The sequence below is a fragment of the Enoplosus armatus genome, chromosome 13 (genome assembly GCF_043641665.1).
Source record: "Enoplosus armatus isolate fEnoArm2 chromosome 13, fEnoArm2.hap1, whole genome shotgun sequence".
NCBI lineage: Eukaryota > Metazoa > Chordata > Actinopteri > Centrarchiformes > Enoplosidae > Enoplosus > Enoplosus armatus.
The window spans coordinates 13,596,454-13,616,090 of NC_092192.1; the positions used below are offsets into that span (position 1 = coordinate 13,596,454).

Sequence of the window (19,637 nt, forward strand, 5' to 3'; positions counted from 1 at the left end):
TTTTTAACAAGGAAAACCTTTTTGTTTTAGCCCCTGCTGTGTCTAATAATTCCACACAGAGGCTTTTGTATTTGCATCGATACTGGCAAAACATGGGCTCACCTCATAACCCTAAAATTATTCTTTTCTGAGTCAGTGGTCAACTTCATTGTATGTGTCATTTATCGCAGAACATTTGGCTTACAATGTTGGTCTTTAATTTATTTATAATTTATTCAAGACTTTGGACTGAATCATGTTGAACAGAATCAGATCAGTCTTCTCAAAAGGAAGAACATGGACACAACGCACTGGCTTCTATCCTTGTATGTACCGACCTTTGACAATCGTCACATTCTAACTCTAAACTAAAGCTAATAAATAACCCCTTAAAAATGTGAGGACTTGACACCAAGTTTTCAAAAATGTCCACACTCCTGACACTAACTAACACTTAACCGGTTCTCACAAGGATAGAAGTACAAGAAAACAAACAAACACACTTGAAGAGAACAGCAGAATACATTTAAAATATCAACAGAACAGCTAAATATATACAGGTTCTCTCTCCAATGTCCACAGCAGTGTGCATTTGTTTGTAGAGGCAGCTCATGTGATTTTCTGGGTGCTGATGATGTCACCGAGCTTCTGTTTTATTTTCACAAAGAGGCGCTTGAACTCCAGACCGTCACCCTGGAAACAAAGAGGCACACGTCAACATCTCCCTGAAGAAAACTTGCACTCACACTATGAGATAAATGTACTTTTAGACCGACCAATTAGGTGATTGTGGTTGGTGGTTGTTTATACTGGTTTTTAGTTTAGTTTACTTCACTTTTACTTTGGTTTGGGCCAAAGGAAATAAAAGATATATTGTTACCTTTCAGTTACTGGTATGTTTTGTCTCCAAACTAAAACTTTACATATGAACCAAGAGGTGTAAACATGAAGTCATAGGGCAGGAAGATAATTGATTGGACAGTTTTGATGACATTGACATGTGCATTGTGCATCTTCAGCAGTGAAAAGGTAAAAAGTATACTTCTGCTGACTGACAAAAAGCTGGGGTCATTGGCCTTCTCTAAATACTGAGCCAATTCTGAAATTGCCCTTTTGTAAAATGATTTTCCCTTGCAGTATGTCACTTGACTCAGCTTCCTTTTATGTATTAACATGTTTTTAAGTGCCTGAAGACATGGGTTTTCAAAGTCTATAACCATGGGCCCACCTATGACAAAATTGAGACAACTGCACACCAACATTCCCGAAAACCCTTTTTCTCACAAACAGGACGTTGCTGCGTGGTTCAGTAGACCACCTTACAGACAGTGACTGTCTCAGGTTTCAGTGGTAATTATACCACGCTTGAATGAGGTCATGGATTATTCATGTTGGAAACACTAAATAGGGCTGCCCCCTGAAAGTCGAATTTCGAATCATCAGTCGGACACCCCTCAGTCGAATGAGATTCTTAAAGTCGAGCAGTCTTTAAGCAGTTTCTCTGGGTTTTCTTTGATATCTCTTGTCAGCAAAAAATGTTGCACATTTCTGATCCATCATTAGTATAGTTAACATGCATTAACTTGGAGGGCCAACTTTACTTTTTTACTATATTACTAAATGTCCCACCAAAGCCCGTTCAAAAATCTGGCAGTTCCAATTGATGGTCCATATGAAAAAAAGGGAATGAATAGTCGAATAATCGTATTGCAAATACAGCCAAATCCAATTCGACTGACAAAATTCTAAGTTGGGTACAGCCCTAACATTAAATGTACTATTTTGAAATGCTAAAACCCACCTTAGACAGTCTGAAGTCCAGCAGCACTCTCTGGTTCAGCTCTAACAAATGGACTTTGAAGATGAGTTTGTTGTTGCGTTTGTCCAGTGTGCTCACCGTCACCTAAAAGGCAGAGAGAGGTTTATCCAACTAAAGTCAATTATAGTCTGTAGCATCTGGAGGAGGCTTGTGTGTGTTTGTGTGTGTGTGTCAGCTGAAACAGGTCGCCTGGCTGTGCTGTTTTCTTTATCCATCAGTGTCAAAGAATGTACTTAACCTCTGCACATTTTTGAACCCTGCATACTTGAGTACAGATGTACCTGTTTGGTGCAGGTGAGTTTGAAGCCAAGTGCCAGGCCATCGCAGGCATCTTTCAGGGCAGATAAGGAGGCGTCAGCATTCACAGTGGTGAAGAAGCGTGTCATTCTCCGCACTAATCTCTGCCATGGTGACTACACACAGAAAGTAAAAAGAAGTTAGGACACGTATGCAGCATTTAAGGTAGGATTTCATAAAACAGACCCTGATCCTGTGTTGCTGAATTTCACACACACAGTCAGATATATTCTATAAAGAAATTACAAATTGATGCAACATCAAGTACGTGAATTACCTGACTGGCTCCCGGTGTGCCGAGTAGCTGACTACCCAGCAACATGTGCTCCGGCTTGGTCGGCTGAGAGAAGCTGACTTGACCTTCGGTTTGGCCGATTAACAACATGGCTTCCCAGCCACCTGCTGCAAAATCAGGCTGAGAGCTGGAAAACTGCATCCTGTCATCACTGGAGGAGGGAGGAATGTGGTCTTAAGATTACAGGCACAAAAAGAAATGCGCCCTTGAGTTAGAATAAGAAAGACACAAAGCTCTGACCTGTTGGCCCGGGATATGAGTCCCACATCGGATCGAAGAAGTTTGTTTCCTCCTGAGCCCAGAGGTGGTTGCTTTACACCTGCAGAGAGACACCGACTGACCAGTGAACATTAAACTTAAAGTTGAACTGATTCTATTGCTGTCCTGATATTGAGACTTGCCTTGAGTAAACCAGCGGTCTTTCTGTATGTCTGCAATGGTGATGCGTGCATCTGGACTGGCCAGCAGTAATTTGGACAACAAACCTGAAAAGAGAAGTTGAATGTAAATTAAATAAAAGCTCCAAACCATTTAGAATACTTAAATAATTTGGGGCTTACTTAGAGGCATTGGTTGTATTTTCTTCCAAGGAGGTAGGTACGTTTTCTTTTGAAGCCAATCTGAATACTCTTGACAGCTCTCAGTGGGCTGGTCCCACGGCAACTCTGAAAAACAAGCTCCGACAGTCTCAGCAAAAGTGCAACATTATAACCTTCACAATACCGAGTACTACAGAAGTGGTTATGATATTGTGTTCACCCCCTATAAACCAGACTTTGTGATGTTACCTCCAGCCAGCATGGCAGTGAGGACTATCCCACAAGCCCAGGTATCGGCAGGCTGAGCTTTGTATTCTGTTTGGCTGAGAAGCTCCGGAGCCACGTATGGAAGAGTCCCACAAAGTCGACTCAGAAGACGCTCTCGTCCTTTGAAACGAAACATGGTGGCCAGGCCAAAATCTGTCAGCTTCAGGTTATCTAAAAGGTAAAGGGACAGCCATAATCTGGGTTATAATAAATGCAAACCAAAGTTAATCCTTCGACACATTCATACACATTGTATTTCCTCACCTTTGTCATCCAGCAAAATGTTCTCTGGCTTTATGTCTCTGTGGGTGATGCCAGCACTGTGCAGATATTCCTGCAAAAGGTGCAACTGAGAATTTAATAACAGCAGAAACAGGTGCAGAAGGTCACATCAACACACATATTTCCTTAACTCACCACCGCTGCTATTAGCTGCTGGAAAAATCTATGAGCATCTTTCTCTGCCATCCCCACATCAGGCTCTAAAATAAAAGTAAGACAACATTATAATCACCTAAATACATAACCACCATCCAACACACAGCAACATATAAATAAAAAACACATTTCTAGGAAGCAGCAGCAGACAAATATATGAGGCTGATCCGCTATCAACCAGCCACTGCCAATACTGTATATAATTCTTCCAGTTGGGCAATATAAATCAAATTTAGTTTGAAGAGCAAAAATAAAATAATCTGGGGCAGTGTTTTCATCCAACTGTCAAGTGAATTTCAAATTAAATTCATTCAAATGTTGTAAACAGTGTTGTTATAATCACAATTCCTTTCTCAAGTGCACTTTTTTGCCACCTCTTCCAATCTCACATTTTATAATGAATATAAATATAAATTGGGTAGAAACATTGCCATTCTTGCACTGCTCTTTATGCTGCAAAACCCAGTAACCCAGGGAATTTTAAAGACTGGTATCACTGGAGAGTTTAAGTCCTATTTGATTGTCTAAAACGAAACACTTGTGATTGATGAATGATGAAGTCGTATATTGGTGACTGCAATCTACATTTTAACTATCAGACTGTTCAAACCATTATTGGTCACGCCCTCGCTATGTTTGCCCCCCCTGCAGTCATCTGTCTCACCAATTCGGTCGAACAGCTCTCCTCCGGTGCAGTACTCCAGGAAGAGGTACATAGTCTGACCTTCCTTCCGATGGCCATAAAAACGTACGATGTTAGAGTGGTTGAGCATCTATCAAACAAATCAAGCAAATGTCACTCAGAGTAAATTTGAACATTTCCGGTTAAATAACAGTTTGAAAAGTTCAATTATTTTTTAATTTTAAACCATCTATCACTCAAATCAGAACAGTGGTTCCAGTATATGTTAATGAATTTCTCACAGCTACGGCTGAACAACATGTACATGTAAATACACCTTTCACACTTTAGGTCATACGAACCACACTGAAGGTGACCTACCTTATGGACGCAGACCTCTTTCTTGACATTTTCAGCACACTCTTTAGCCTGAGAGGTATCTATCACTTTAACTGCCACCGCCTCCTCCGTCTGTCTGTTCACCAGCAGCCTCACTCTGCCACCACGAACACAAAGAGAAAAGATGGATTAGAGCACGAAAGACAAGAGAGAGCACGGGGGAGAAGGAAAGTGAAAGGACGAATCGAGGCTGTGATGAAGATGGTCTGCCAAACATGGGAAAGTCGCCAAATGTTTGTTGCATATCTGGCTTCAACATTTTATTATATTAAAACGGTATCCTTGTGTTAAGTAGGTCAGCTAGTGTCAGCAGTCTGCAACAGATGTTAACGCTGTCAGCAAAAACACCATTTGTTGCAGAACATCACGTGAGCACTGACAAACTAAACTGTGTATTATTGTTCCAATAAACAGAGCTTCCTAGAGTGTTTCCTTACTGAATTGTGTGTAAAAAGTCTGTACATTATGTGTACAAATATGACATTGCTTCCACGAATAAAGTCAGTTATGTTTGCAGTAAATATTATCAAATTTATTATTAAGTATATTATATAATATAAATTTCAGTTACAAAAACTGTGGATGAAGAAGAGCTCTTAAGTTTCTCCTCCTGTTTTTAATGTGCATATTTATTTTGCCTTCGATGTATTCAAATAGAGCTCGCTTTGCTGGTCTTCCAACTTTAAAACGCTCCAAGAAAGTCTTGTAGTGAGCAAGATGCTGAAATACACTGTTCTAGTCTCTTGTGATTGATATTTTGCACACCAGATAAACAATTCTGGCATTTCAACTATTATACTATTTCAACACACAATTATTGGTGTGTGTGTGTGTGTGTGTGTGTGTGTGTGTGTGTGTGTTAATGGTAAAACAGGATTCATACTCTCCATAGGCTCCTTCTCCGAGTGTCTGAACAAGGTCCCAGTCTTGCACAAAAGGCACAGCCATGCTAAAAACTGAAACACACAGTTCTTGTCAGGCTGTCACAGAAAAACACACACACTCATACATTTTCCAGGCTAATATTCACTCATATGTCTTGTTTTACTTCAGGCAGATACCGTCACTCGTTATTCTGTAATCTTGGAGAAGATGAAACAACAGCGATGTTAAATGTCATTAACTCACATGCCGCACTAAGCTAAACGAAACATAATAAATAAGTTAAAAAACAAGATGTTGTTGACTCATAACTTTGTTAAAATCTTACCTGCACAGCCTTCCTCGGCCAGCAGCGTTTTCCAAAAGTATTCACAAAGATTAGACACACTTTTTCGCGTGTCTGAGGCACTGACTGCAGTGAATTCAGCACAAATTTGGCGCGTTGTTGTTTTCCTGGCAATAACTTCCGCCATGGTCGTAATTTCCGCTTCAACTTCTTCTTCGTGTGTTTCACTGCCACGCGTTGTTCGTGTTCTGCACACATCGCCTCCTGCTTCCAAAGTTTTCCCCGATCTTGTAGCCATCCCGTTCCTCATCAAATTATTATCATAATGTATGTTCACCACATAACACATAGTACAACTCATAAATGCGCACACTATAATGATATATATAGTGTGCGCATATAATAAATATTCATTTATACTAATAAATAGCCTATAAATGGACTGAGGCAGACCCTCCATCTGCAGTATCCTCTAAATTTGATATCTTAATAATAGAACACTGTATAATACAGCCCTCACTTTAAAGTGTAATTTCATTGTATAAATTGGGTACCAAAAATACAGGTACTTCTGAAATGCCCAACTGCTATAAACTCCTATATTATTACATGCCACAAAAATGTTTGATGGAACAAACACAGGCCGTACCAGCCATGTGGTTTGTCCAGAGGACGACTAGAGGAGAGGCAATGGGGTCTATGGGTTTATCCCCTTGGAGGCATGAATGTGTTCAGTAAATTGCACCAGCTAATTAGACTATATTTTGGACAGAAAGTAGGTGAATGCAAGTGCTCAAAATGGAAACTGTTTTACCATGGTAACAAAATGGAAACTGTAAGAAAGAGTGGCCAGAGCCTCTGTTTGAAGTGACTGTTAACATATCTAACAAGTCAATCAAATTAATACAAAGAGACGCAAAACAACTACAAAGAGACGCAAAACAAGAACAAAAACATACACAAATTGATCAATGCATCATGACCTGTATACACCAAAGACATGCTAAACAACCCCAAAGAGAAAAAGAAGCAACCACAAAAAGAGACACAAACTACTCAAATGACAGTGTGGGTCAAGGAGAGCTACAGTTAAACCAGTCTGGTATGACTGGATGTTCAATCAATACTTGCCTGCAGGTTTTGGGAAATGGTGAAGCAAATGTTTGTACTTTGTCTTGGTTTCCCAATTACTTTGTTTTTTTATGCGACATGTGACCGTGTGTGTACACATGGTAGAAAATCCATGATCAAAAAAGGAGAAGCTATGGCCTACTTAAGGCCAGGAAACACAAAACATTGGGACTACAGCAGTCAAAATAAACAGTTTACCTGAACTGTATTGTATTTATTTAAATGTCCCTAGTCGTTCGGGAAAGGTATTGGGAGTAGGAACCTTTTTTTCCTTCTTATGAATTTATGATATTCAGAAATTACTTCCAGTCATTTTAATATAGTAAGTAATAAATATATTTAATTAATAGTTATTTGCTTGTTTCTACATTAGTCGAGCTGATTGAACCTCAATTATTTTAATCTCCCTGCTATTAAGGTTTAATGCAATGGCAAAAACATTTGGATGGTTTCTGTGACACACTGTATTGATCTCTTTTTATTTGTCATTAAGTTAATAAGTACCAGGATGGTCTTTGTTAATCCAGCCCCTCCTTCTGAATATCACTGTCCATTTTGAAATAAATGTACGGCTCCTGCAAAATCCTCTCATTTTTATATTGTTCCCCAGTTTAAGGTTCAGCATGGCATTTTCTGTCCACTGGAGTTGGCTTGCTGCACTTTTATGTCTGCTCTGTATGGGTGAGCTACTTTTACTTTAGCTGTCAGTTTATTTTTCTGGATGTAAGATTATTTCATGTTCCAAATGTGTGCTGTTTTACAGTACCAACTTTTCACTTACGTTTTTAATGAATTTAATATTAATAGTACGGTCAAATGTAAATATACAACTTGTGTGTTAAACCAACATTTATATTAACTTTTAAACAGGGATAAAGAGAGCTGTGTATTAAAGGGGCACACATGAATTTTACACATGAATATGAGTTGAGTCATTATGTAGTAGTACTACTCAGCTTGTGAAAACAATTGTATAATGTCTTACATGGCTCTGGAGGGAGCTTTCTAAAGTCTGAATGCATTACTACGCCTCCATGCCCCAAAACAGTCTTTTATTTTTCAGGAGGAGAAGTTCGGTGTGATTGCACAGAGGTGAATATGCAAATTGAAGGAGGTTATTACACATTGACCAGACAGCTGGAGAGAGGCAGCCTGTTGATCTACAACTGTCCGGAGGGATACTATCCATACCCCTGTCTGACCCGCCTGTGTCAGCACGATGACACCTGGAGACCAGCACCCAAAAGAGTTAGACCTCAGAAATGCAGGAGTGAGTGATGTGACGATGATGTTTCTCACTTTGCCTCAGGCTGCCTGCTCTACCTGATGACTCAGATCCTTTTGTCTTGCTTACAGTTGTTGAATGTCCAGACCCCAGTGTGCTGCAGAACGGCAACGTCTCCCCTCCTCAGGAGAAGTACTTTGTGGGCAATGAGACTACGTATGAGTGCTTCTCTGGATACACACTGCGAGGCTCATCCACACGTATTTGCTTACCAAACGGGAAGTGGAGCGGCTCCACTACCATCTGTGGCCGTGACTGTAAGTCCTGAACAGCCACCTTCCTTCTTTCTCCTTCTCCTCTTTTAGGTTTGGGATACACCCTCATTTTGAGTTTTCTTTTGTCTTTTTCTTACCACAGCAGAGGATAACTGTGCTGATCCTGGTGTCCCACCTGGCGCCTCAAGAGAAGGGAACATATTTGGAATTGATGATACAGTAAAATACAGCTGCAATGACAACCTGATTTTGGTGGGGTCGAGTGAAAGAGTGTGTCAGGAGAACGGCCAGTGGACTGGCACAGAGCCAGCATGCTACTGTAAGAGTGATACCTACAAATGCTGCTGATATTGCCGTTGTCATTTGATCAAAGTTTTGCCATGAAAAGGTCTGCTGGGAATCTAATGGAAACAGTGCTCAATATATACAGCTGCTGAAGGGATGCTGCAACATTCAGAAACAATGACGATGAGGCTGTCAAGTTACTTTACAGGAGTTAATGTCACCAGAACTCTCAAAAGTTACTAAAGTTACAGCTAATGTTTCAGTTTTCTTTTTATTTACAAATCCCAAGCAAAAGGCTTTACTAGGCTTTACATATGTGCGTTTATTTTGTTGTTGTTGCATTTTTCCCTTTTTTCTCTATTTCTAATGCCTTCACACTCCTTCTTGCTGCTACCTCTAACACTGTTGGTCTAGGGAGAGTGCACACTTTCATGTGCTTCCTATGATACACATTTAGTTGTCAGTGACTTTTCTTTTTGCCTTTTGCCTGCCAGTCCACATGCACACTGAGCACTCAGGAAGAGTCATCGGTCCAGTGACATGAACATGATCCCTCACCAGCTTCCCACCTGTAAACGCTGCCTGAATCTACAGAGGATTGAACCCCAATCTCTGTGATGATGTACTTTTACTTCCTTTTTTGTGGCTTTTGCTTCTTGCAGACAAACACACCTATGACACTCCATTGGAGGTTTCAAAGGCATTTAGCAATGCAATCAAACGCAGCCTCACCACTTTAGAGCCCATCGGTAAGTTGCTATTGCAGCATTTTATAGTTGTGAGGCAGATAACATGAGTGACAATTTAATAATTTATCCTATTTTTTTTAGCTTATTCCATTAAAATGCGCTCTGTGTAATGACATAATCCTTTAGTTTTGCATATATCAATCTAACAAGAAGATGTGTAGGTATGACTGTTTCTGCCCTGTGACAAATTCAGAATACATTGTCTTTTCTTCCATTAAACTTCTTTCTCTTCTTTTCTGGAATTATGAAAACTATACATGGATATGGCATATAATGTGTATAGCACAATAATAGTATTTGTTCTGGATTCAGATGACACACAGGAGGGGAGAAGAATCATGATTTCAAGAACTAGCACAGTTAACATCTATATTGCAGTGGACATTTCTGAGAGCATCCCAGAGCAACAAATCAGACATTCAAGGGCGATTGTCACAAGATTAATTTCATGGGTAAGAAATGAACAGCTCTCCTCTTGATTAGAATAAAACTAGAGACTGGAGTACGTTTTTTGCAGGTTCAGCATGGGGCGCATGACAGCTGTGGGGGTTTAGTGCTGGCCGCAGATAGGCTTTAGGAAGTCAGGTGACGTAGTATAAAGGAGAGACAAAGTCCATGCTCTGTCATGCTATATACATCCGGTTATGCATCAGGGTAGCACCTCAACGGGTCCATTGAAGGCTCGTAGGGTTCAGAGGCAGACAGCGGGCTAGCCGGGTGGAAGGCAGGCCGAAGGTTAGCAGGTCCGCGGCAAGCATGCTGGGATGCAGACCGGAGGCTAGCAGGCTGGGAATTAGGTTCATTGCTGGCCAGCAGGGATGCAGGAGTAAAATGAAAGTTTTCTGAAAATAGTAGAAATTTCCCCAACCAAGGCTTAGAAAACAGTAGCTAGTGTGCCAGTGACAGGTCTAGGTATAGGTGAAGGTACAGGTTCCAGATAACAGGATACAGGTATCATAGGCTTGAAAGCAGTGGCCCAGGCAACAAAGACAATGTGGCATTTGACTGGGGAAAGTGGGCTGGTATATGTACTACAGGGCTGATGAGGGAAAGTGGAAACAGGTGAACAGGTGGGCGGGGAAGGTCAGGTGATGGGAATGGCGGGAAATGGGTTACTGCAGGGCAGGAAGGAGTGGCTGTATGTGAGAGTCAGGTGACTGGGACAGGTGGAAAAGTCTGTCGAACAGCAATGAAGGGGCCTGAGAAGTGGAAATGTGGCTGGAGGGAGGGACAGAGAGGCAGAATGTGACACTTTATGTCTCCACAGATTTCATCTTTTACCACGGTTCCAAACTATGAAATCATCTTTTTCGCCTGTGAAGTGTTTGAAGCTGTCAACATTTTAGATTTTATCGATGGCGAAATAAGGCTAAACACCGTCCTTAGTGAAGTGGAAAACTTTAAAAAAGACGGTGAGTCAAACAGATTAGAAATGTTGTTGGAAATACTGTCTTAATACTTGCTTGATCTATGTTTTACTGTGTGTGTGTTTTGGCTCAAAGACAGAAACACTGATGGAAAAGACCTGAACCTCGTCTTCAAAACATTCTTGGAGCGAATGACTTTAATAAAGCATCGAGTTGGAGAGGAGGCTTTTAAAGAACATCATCATGTCCTCATCATTTTTACAGATGGTAATTTCACCCCCCTGGTATATTTAATGGACTTACTTTAGCAATGAAGCTGCTAATAGGTGCTTTTCCATATGCCACTTATGATGTACATTTTCAATTTGCACATAAAAAAAGAATTGCCACAAAAAATTTGAAATAATATCCGAAAAAAGTTTTATTGCTTGACTGAGGTGGTGCTAAAAAAGCTAAATGCTGCATAGTACAACATTTTTTTTATTATTAAACATCCAGTGAAGCTCCTGTTCCACTGGAGAGGTGAAAAATTTATGAAAGAGACGAAAACATCAGATCTGTGTGGAGCGATGAGGAAACTGTGTAACTCCTCAAATTAGTGCATGAAAAAAAACATAATTGCCATATTTCCATCTTGTTTTCCACTGGTTTGACTGTGCTCTTTCAATTACATCATTACTTGTTGCTCCCTCTTCTTCTGCAATGGTATAGTGGCACCTGACTGGAGAATCAGCGCCACCTGCTGCTTATCTCAATAAACCAACTCCTAATATTCCCATAACAGTAGTGGATGGAAACGCACATAAATTCGCATTTTCTTTTGCCAATTTTCTAAAAATGTGTTCAAATTAGCACTATCTTTGGACGGAAACAAGGCTAATTTCTTTTGTTGTAGGAGAAATTATGGATGCTGTAACTATTTAAAGGAACATTTTCACATTTTCTTTCTTGCAGAGAGTTAGAGGAGAAGATCGATACCACTCTCTTGTCTGTAGGTAAATATGAAGCTACAGCCAGCAGCTAGTTAGCTTAGCTTAGCACACAGACTGGAATAAGAGAGAAACAGCCTGGCTCTGTCTAAAAGGGAGGAAATCCACCTACCAGCACCTTTAAAGCTAACTAGTCAACACATTATATCTTGTTTGTTTAATTCCTACAAATACTCAAGTGTTATAATGACATGTTGGGGTTTTATGGTTTATTTGCTGGACTATTTCTTGGCTGATTAAACAAACTATACATAATGTGTTCATTTGTGAGTTTTAAAGGTGGTGGTAGGCTACTGATATGAAAGTGGTAATGATCTTCTCGTCTACCTCTCAGCAAGAAAGCGAATAAATGTATTTCCCAAAATGTCAGACTCTTTCTTAAATGTGAGAAATATGTGTCAGTTCACTCTTTAACTGTGCTCTTACGACTGCTTGATTTATAATTTATGAGCAATGAAATTGGGACTGGTTTTATATTTTAGTATGTAAATATGCATCTTGTATAAAGTTCCATTAATATAGATGATATATTTTTTTATGTTCATGTAAGAGCTAAGCTGAAAGCAGTAAAAAAGGTTTAAATACCAAAGCTGTATTCAAAATGAAGCTTAAGTTGCTTGCTTTTGTTCTGTCTGTGTTGTACCTCATTTCAACACACTGGGTTCTTTCATTGCAGGTGGTTATAACATGGGCGGTTCACCTGCACCCACTGTGGCAAAAATAAAGAACATGGTATACATGAACCACACTATTGAAGGGGAGACTCAACCAAGAGAAGAATATCTTGGTGAGTTTTATTTTTAATTTGTTGTGCAGTTTTGTTGCTATACTGATTTTCATTGTTCAGACTTGTTGCTGCCACATGCTATAATGTCAGAAACATTTCATTGTTATACAATAATGCCAAGCTAGCGGCTTGAACAACAGAATGTGTTTAATGCAACAAAGAGTGTCTAATTTATCATGCTGCGTTTCATTCTGTTACAGACATTTTTGTTTTTGCCATTGGAGCTGAGCCCTTTGATGACGACCTGCAGCCCCTCACAACAAGGACCGGTGGCCAGCATTACTTCAGAATGAAGGACATTACAAATTTACAAGATATCTTTGACGATATAATTGGTAAGTCATTTTTGAAAATTAAGGAAGAAGGCTGAATCAATCATTTGTGTAATTTCTATGTGTGCTTTGGGTTTTAGTATCTACTTGAGCATTCATCTCTACCCTCTAATTTGACCCAAAGGAGATATATGATCATAACTGGAGGCCAGAACATAGTTATCTTGCTTCCTATAATACTTTTAGCAGGGATATGGACAGAAGTAACCCACTAGACCACATTATATACTTATAAGGGCATCGTATATCCATCTCCAGAGTAGACCATTAACCTTAAGAAAAATGAAACATACATAATTATGTAAATAATGCATTTTCACATGTTGAGGGATGACACTGTCTGTATTTCTTTGGTGCAGTATGTATGTATAAATATATATACATATATATATGTATATATACATATATATATATATATATATATATATATATACATATATATATATATATGTATATATATATACATATATATATATATAAAAACAACAACAACTATTGCCATGAAATTTTGTACAGACATTCATGGTCCCCAGAGGTTGAATCAACCAGATGCTGGATGTATTGCCATGAAATATAGTACATACATTCATGTTCACCTCAGGATGAATTGTAATAACTTTATTCCCTTAACTTTTAAATGGCATCATCAGGTCGAAACCATCAAGTGCAGCATTATTTTGGTTTATGACCAAATACCCGTCAGACATGACATCAGCCTCAGCTCTACTTTATGTAAAGTAAAAGCTATCATGCTAACACACTAAACTAAGATGGTGAACATCGTAAACTTTATACTTGCTAAACATCAGCATGTTAGCATTGTCATTGTGAGCGTGTTGCCATGCTAATGTTAGCATTTAGCTCAAAGCACCACAATGTCAAAATACAGCCTCACACAACTGTATGGCTGCATGGTTGTAGACTGCTGCTGTTATTCTCTTCCAATAAGATGTCAACATGTTTTGCTGATGATGCAATAGAGGTTTAATGCACTTATTGTACATTGCTTTGAATAAAACCATCTGCTAAGTTAATGTTAACTGATTTTATAAAATGCAATGAGTTAAAGACACTAAAGTCCAAATTATTAATCTATACTGATATAACCACAAATGTATTTGAATTCATGAACATGAGCAACATTTAATTTGTTGTTTTTTTTTATGCAGATGAGACAGAAGTTTTGGGTCTATGTGGTCTTCACGCAGAATATAACAGACGAGAAGGCAGCACAAGGAGAAATTATCCATGGATGGCATTTGTTAATGTCCTGGTGAATGTTTCAGTATTTCATTTAACTTCATAATTTATATGTTAAATATGTGTGCAAGGCTGAGTATGTGAATCTCACAATGGCCAAAAGTCTTCACTGCTTGTACTTGACCACAGCAATCAGTAAAATCCAACGAATATAATTTTCCACTGATGAAAATTTGTTTGTTATATATATGTATATATGTATGTTATATTTGGCTCAGTGGAGTCAGACCTCCAGATGTAGGATTTGATGAAAAACTAATTGTGTACCACTGTGCCACGTTGTCCTTGTTTTTTACTGTGGTGCCAGAAAGCAAATTGTTTCTTGCTTCAGTGTGTTATATAACTACTAAACTCTATTAAATATCTATTTCCCGTTTAAAACTTAAGTTTCAAGGAAGACAAAGTAAATGCCTCGGCTCCCTGGTGACCCCTCAGTTCGTCTTGACTGCCGCTCACTGCCTCCCATTTGGAGTTTTGCCTGAACAAGTCACAGTTGACATTGATGATGGACAGGGCAAATGTAAGGATAAATGTTCATTCAATGTCTGCATGTTTACTCATACCTCCTCTTCTGTTAGCTGAACATAACATACTGACATTTTAGCCGTCCAATAGGTGTTAAGTTATTCGATTTGGTAATGGATATTTCTAGATTTCAAAGTCAAAGCCAAAACCTTGTGAATTATTTTGTATTCGCTATAGTCAAGTATATTGATTTGAAAAATTAGTTTGACAACATTTTTCTGCCACCCTCTAGTCCTGATGACAGACACAATAATAAAGACACTTGATTGTGTCTCTTTTGCAGTGAAAAGAGTTAAAACCTTTTATATACACCCAAACTACAACGTCAATGCTAAAGTGAATGAGGGCGTGAAGGAGTTCTATGACTATGATGTGGCTCTCATCCAACTGAATACAGGTGTTCAAATCTCCAAAGAAGTTAGGTAAGAACTTGTGTTCCTTCAAACACTGTTGTTTATTTGATGTCACACACTCAGTCTTGCCTCAGGGTCTAAGTGTCCTTGAGAAAATGTTACGTTTGTAAGTTTTGCGCAAATAAACATTCTGTGTTCAAAGTTATTCACTTGGAACATCATCCTCTCCATGTTATATTGTTTTTGGTATCTTGTTCAGACCTATTTGCATACCTTGCACCCAGGAGACCAGTGATGCTCTAAAACTGGGTGGCGATTCAACCTGCAAGCAACAAGGTGAGGTAACTTCACCAACATGCTGTAACAACATCGCACAGCTTGGTCTTCATAAACACCAAAAAATGCTTATCTTCCTGTGTAAATTGATTCTTTATCTGATGGTTCCTGCTAAATGAACAACAATTGACCGTTGGCTGCACCCTTTCCAAGCTTTCTAATCTTGCATGGCACAAATGCAGTTATAACACAGCTGTAATTCTGTGATATATGATGTGGATATATGATTACACACAAACACACATAAAACATTTAACATGCAGTTTTTCAGAGCTTTTAACCACATACCTGGTGGCCTTCATCAGTGGAGTTTGCCCAGTTGTGATGAGAGTGAAGAAGAAACAAATAAACTGTGTTCACAGTGTTTTTGTGTTCTCTAAATACAGAGCAGATTCTGTTGAAGGATCACCTTGAAAGACTCACTTTCCTGGGCAGGATACGAAACTGGGTACAAGAAAAAGATGTTCACGCTAAGCTTGGCGATAATGTGAGTTATAAATTACTAAACTGTGATGTGCCTTGTGTGTGAGCCTTATTTCTTATTTCTTCACTCTTATTTCTTATTTTTTCACTCTGAGTCACTTTGAGCTATGGTTCTTCTCCCAACTCACCAATGCAGAGAGCTGGATGCATCAACCATGCACTCAAGGCACCAGGCATAACAACATTAAATCCAAAGGATGCTGTGACTGATAACTTCCTGTGCACTGGTGGTCTTTCCCCTTTCAGAGATCATATAGCATGTCCAGGTATGTTCCTTTTATTTATGTATAAAAGTCATTTCCCTACTTCGAGAGGAGCTGCAAGTTATCCCATAAATGTATTTTAGTTGAGCCTTTTGAGCCTCATTTATCAAGTAAGGGTTAGTCCATTTACTTTTTGTTTCAGATCAGTAACTGAGGCCATTGTTTTGGGTGTAACCGTGTGTATGTGTGTGTATTTGTTGGGACAGGTGAAGGAGGAGGTGCTGTGTTCAAGAACTATGAGCACCGCACAGTACAGGTAAACTGTTGTTCTTTTCCATGGATTCAACAGTATATCACAAATGAGTATCACCTAGTGGGAAATATCGTTCAAAAGGAAAATGAAACTCCATTGACATAAATGATGTAATGTAATTTGACCATGTAAGTTATTGCTGTTTGTATAAAGTAACCAACGGTTTCTTTCACAGGTTGCGTTGGTCAGCTGGGGAAACAAGAATCTGTGCAATACGACTAATATGGTCGAGTCAGATCAGACCTCCAGAGATTTCCATATTAATCTCTTCAGAGTTGTCCCTTTCCTCAAATCTATCCTTGGAAATGACGACCAGGATGATTATGCACCACTTACGTTTTTGAGGAGCTAAATGCATTTGCATACTGTAATTTGTTTTGCCGTTTCAATCATATGATTTGTGTATACTGTATGTTTAAAAACATTGGCTTATGTTATTTTGCTGATTGATGCACGGCCAACTGAAATCATCCAAACACTTAAAATGTTCTCATCAAAAGCATACATAGTGTACATACACATGGCGTCTCTGTAAGTCTGTCACATTGTGGAACATGTACCATCACATTGCATCACCTAAATCACAGAAGCACACTATCACGCACACAGACATCTATCAGCATTAAACTGGCCCCTCATATTAACCTTTGAATTGTAACATGTCACCTCTCATAGGTTCTCAGGCAAAAAGGACAAACAATACTAAGTCATCTGATTAATCTAGATGCAGATGTATGTATTACAGGGAATTCACCTATCAGACTGTAATAAATCATAATTGCAAAAAATGACCCACATTTCTGCTCATTACAACACGAAATTCAAATCAGTCCTACTCAACAAATATATCCATGTCACGGTGCTGAGTCGTTCCCTATAAGAGTACATTGCACACTGGTCAAGTAACCAAACTGTTTGTTCATGACCTTCCATCCCTATTACCTGCTGGTCATGTCACCAGACTGCCAAACAGGAAGTGAGAGCTTCCAATGGGCTTTATAGTGGAAGGAATTCAGACTGTACCATTTTGAGTAGAGTACAGAGGGGGGTTTCATTGTTTGAGGGAATAGACTTTTTAAGTACCCTAAACAATCTATATTGTTGATATTTCTGTGTCAGGACAATTAGATTAATGATTTAGAAATGGTTTGGTTGTTTTTACACATACATGTTACTTGATTGTCTTAATTGATTATGTGAATGTACACCTGGAGATGCACTGCTATGAAAATGACAAAGTCATAAATGTAAATCTGCTGGGAGCTCCGACTCACTTTGCTGTTACACGCCACAAACATGTTTGATGGAACAAATACTGACAACTTTGCATAAAGACCAGTAGTGTGGTTTGTCCAGAGGGCGTCGCTAGAGGAGAGGCAATGGGCTCTAAGGGTTTATGCCCTTGGAAGCATGAATGTGTTCAGTAAATTTCATCAGCCGATTACATTATGTAGTGAGTGTAGAACTTACATTTTGAACAGAAAGCAAGTGTTCACTCTTAAGAAGTGAGTGTACTTCAGGAATTTCAATAAAATAAACACACATCTCGAAATTTAACAGACAAATCAGTCTGCTGTCCCCAGTCCTCAAGCCCCTTTCTACCACCTGGGGAGCCCACATCTCACAAGAGTAATTACAATTAAGTGTATTCAGGGAAATACTGCAACACCACTATGTAGTTGTGAAACATCTCTGCATCAATACAGTAACAAATTCATATGATCTGGCCTTTATCAGTTGAGACATCAGCCCTCTGAGAAGCTGGAGACACGACTCAAAGGAACTGTTTAAACTGCTGTGAAATGATTGGTTGCATTTGTATGCATTGCTTGGAAACACTGAAGGAAGTTTTATTTTTCAAGAAACTATGCCCATGACTCAAAATTATGAAGAGGGGGAGTGAGGACTGTAGTTGAAAAGACATATCAGATTTCAGCAGATCACTGCTGTAGTTCAGCCATGGATGGACTACTGAACGGGGAGGGGCCAGGGCCTCTGTTTGAAGTGACTTGTACCTAAGGTACTAACTAATATTAGTAAATGGTTGATAAGGATGTTCATTAATATGTATGTCATGAAGTTCACAGCTAAGCCATTTTATTAAGAGAAAACTGTTTGTTTTCATGGATGTTTATTTTAATGATTGCCCACTTACTTGTCAATCCTTGAACTTATTTTTGGTAAAGGCTGAGATCAGTGGACTCACTCCGTGGTCTTCATGTTAATTAATATCTTTATCAACCATTTACTAATATTAGTTAGTACCGTAAGAGACATTTGTTAAGTTACCTAATAGCTATTACTGCATTAACTAATGTTAATTAATGTACCCTTTATTGTAAAGACAACCACAACAAGACACAAACCAAAATGACCACAAATAGACACAAAACATCTACAAAGAACTTCATGCATGTTGTCCCCTGCTGACCTTTCAGTTTTAAAAGGTATTTATTTTTCACTGACTAACTCCTGACAGTGAGGCTGTCACACATTTAATGGATATTTAGAGTATTTGCAAAAAAGTCTGCTAAGTCAGTAATTGAACAAATTATGGAAGAGGGAGTCAGTCAAATGACAGTGTGGGTCAAGGAGAGCTACAGTTAAACCAGTCTGGTATGACTGGATGTTCAATCAATACTTGCCTGCAGGTTTTGGGAAATGGTGAAGCAAATGTTTGTACTTTGTCTTGGTTTCCCAATTACTTTGTTTTTTTATGCGACATGTGACCGTGTGTGTACACATGGTAGAAAATCCATGATCAAAAAAGGAGAAGCTATGGCCTACTTAAGGCCAGGAAACACAAAACATTGGGACTACAGCAGTCAAAATAAACAGTTTACCTGAACTGTATTGTATTTATTTAAATGTCCCTAGTCGTTCGGGAAAGGTATTGGGAGTAGGAACCTTTTTTTCCTTCTTATGAATTTATGATATTCAGAAATTACTTCCAGTCATTTTAATATAGTAAGTAATAAATATATTTAATTAATAGTTATTTGCTTGTTTCTACATTAGTCGAGCTGATTGAACCTCAATTATTTTAATCTCCCTGCTATTAAGGTTTAATGCAATGGCAAAAACATTTGGATGGTTTCTGTGACACACTGTATTGATCTCTTTTTATTTGTCATTAAGTTAATAAGTACCAGGATGGTCTTTGTTAATCCAGCCCCTCCTTCTGAATATCACTGTCCATTT

The 19,637-nt window shown here is 38.9% G+C and overlaps 2 protein-coding genes across 2 annotated transcripts; one reads left to right on the forward strand and one right to left on the reverse strand.

The window, feature by feature from the left end:
- Nucleotides 1–173: 173 nt before the first annotated feature.
- Nucleotides 174–5,925, reverse strand: chek1 (checkpoint kinase 1). Its single transcript, XM_070917436.1, has 14 exons — nt 5,866–5,925; nt 5,539–5,611; nt 4,638–4,752; nt 4,299–4,407; nt 3,614–3,678; nt 3,461–3,530; nt 3,179–3,367; nt 2,951–3,055; nt 2,792–2,875; nt 2,631–2,709; nt 2,373–2,541; nt 2,080–2,211; nt 1,781–1,882; nt 174–672 (listed from the first exon to the last, which is right to left on the reverse strand). The coding sequence occupies exons 2-14, from the start codon at nt 5,601–5,603 to the stop codon at nt 589–591; spliced, it is 1,368 nt and encodes a 455-aa protein (XP_070773537.1). The 5' UTR covers nt 5,604–5,611; nt 5,866–5,925; the 3' UTR covers nt 174–588.
- Nucleotides 5,926–7,574: 1,649 nt separating this feature from the next.
- LOC139295064 (complement factor B-like) lies at nt 7,575–16,788 on the forward strand. The gene is made up of 18 exons (XM_070917143.1): nt 7,575–7,635; nt 8,018–8,224; nt 8,311–8,496; nt 8,597–8,773; nt 9,402–9,488; nt 9,801–9,940; nt 10,756–10,900; nt 10,991–11,122; nt 12,521–12,631; nt 12,832–12,966; nt 14,133–14,236; nt 14,611–14,743; nt 15,032–15,170; nt 15,361–15,437; nt 15,824–15,924; nt 16,057–16,186; nt 16,390–16,439; nt 16,612–16,788. Exons 1-18 carry the CDS (start codon nt 7,578–7,580, stop codon nt 16,786–16,788), a joined length of 2,289 nt encoding a protein of 762 aa, XP_070773244.1. The 5' UTR covers nt 7,575–7,577.
- Nucleotides 16,789–19,637: the final 2,849 nt, after the last annotated feature.

Bases quoted from the DNA above. Each gene is read 5' to 3' on its own strand.
- chek1 (XM_070917436.1), bottom strand. From the start codon at position 5,603: ATGGCTGTGCCTTTTGTGCAAGACTGGGACCTTGTTCAGACACTCGGA. The intron at 3,679-4,298 runs GTGAGACAGATG...CTTTTATTTTAG, and splicing joins AGAGCTGTTCGACCGAATTG to AGCCTGATGTGGGGATGGCA. The intron at 2,710-2,791 runs GCAAGTCTCAAT...GTCTCTCTGCAG, and splicing joins AGACCGCTGGTTTACTCAAG to GTGTAAAGCAACCACCTCTG.
- LOC139295064 (XM_070917143.1), top strand. From the start codon at position 7,578: ATGGCATTTTCTGTCCACTGGAGTTGGCTTGCTGCACTTTTATGTCTG. The intron at 8,497-8,596 runs GTAAGTCCTGAA...TTCTTACCACAG, and splicing joins TACCATCTGTGGCCGTGACT to CAGAGGATAACTGTGCTGAT. The intron at 9,489-9,800 runs GTAAGTTGCTAT...TTCTGGATTCAG, and splicing joins CACCACTTTAGAGCCCATCG to ATGACACACAGGAGGGGAGA.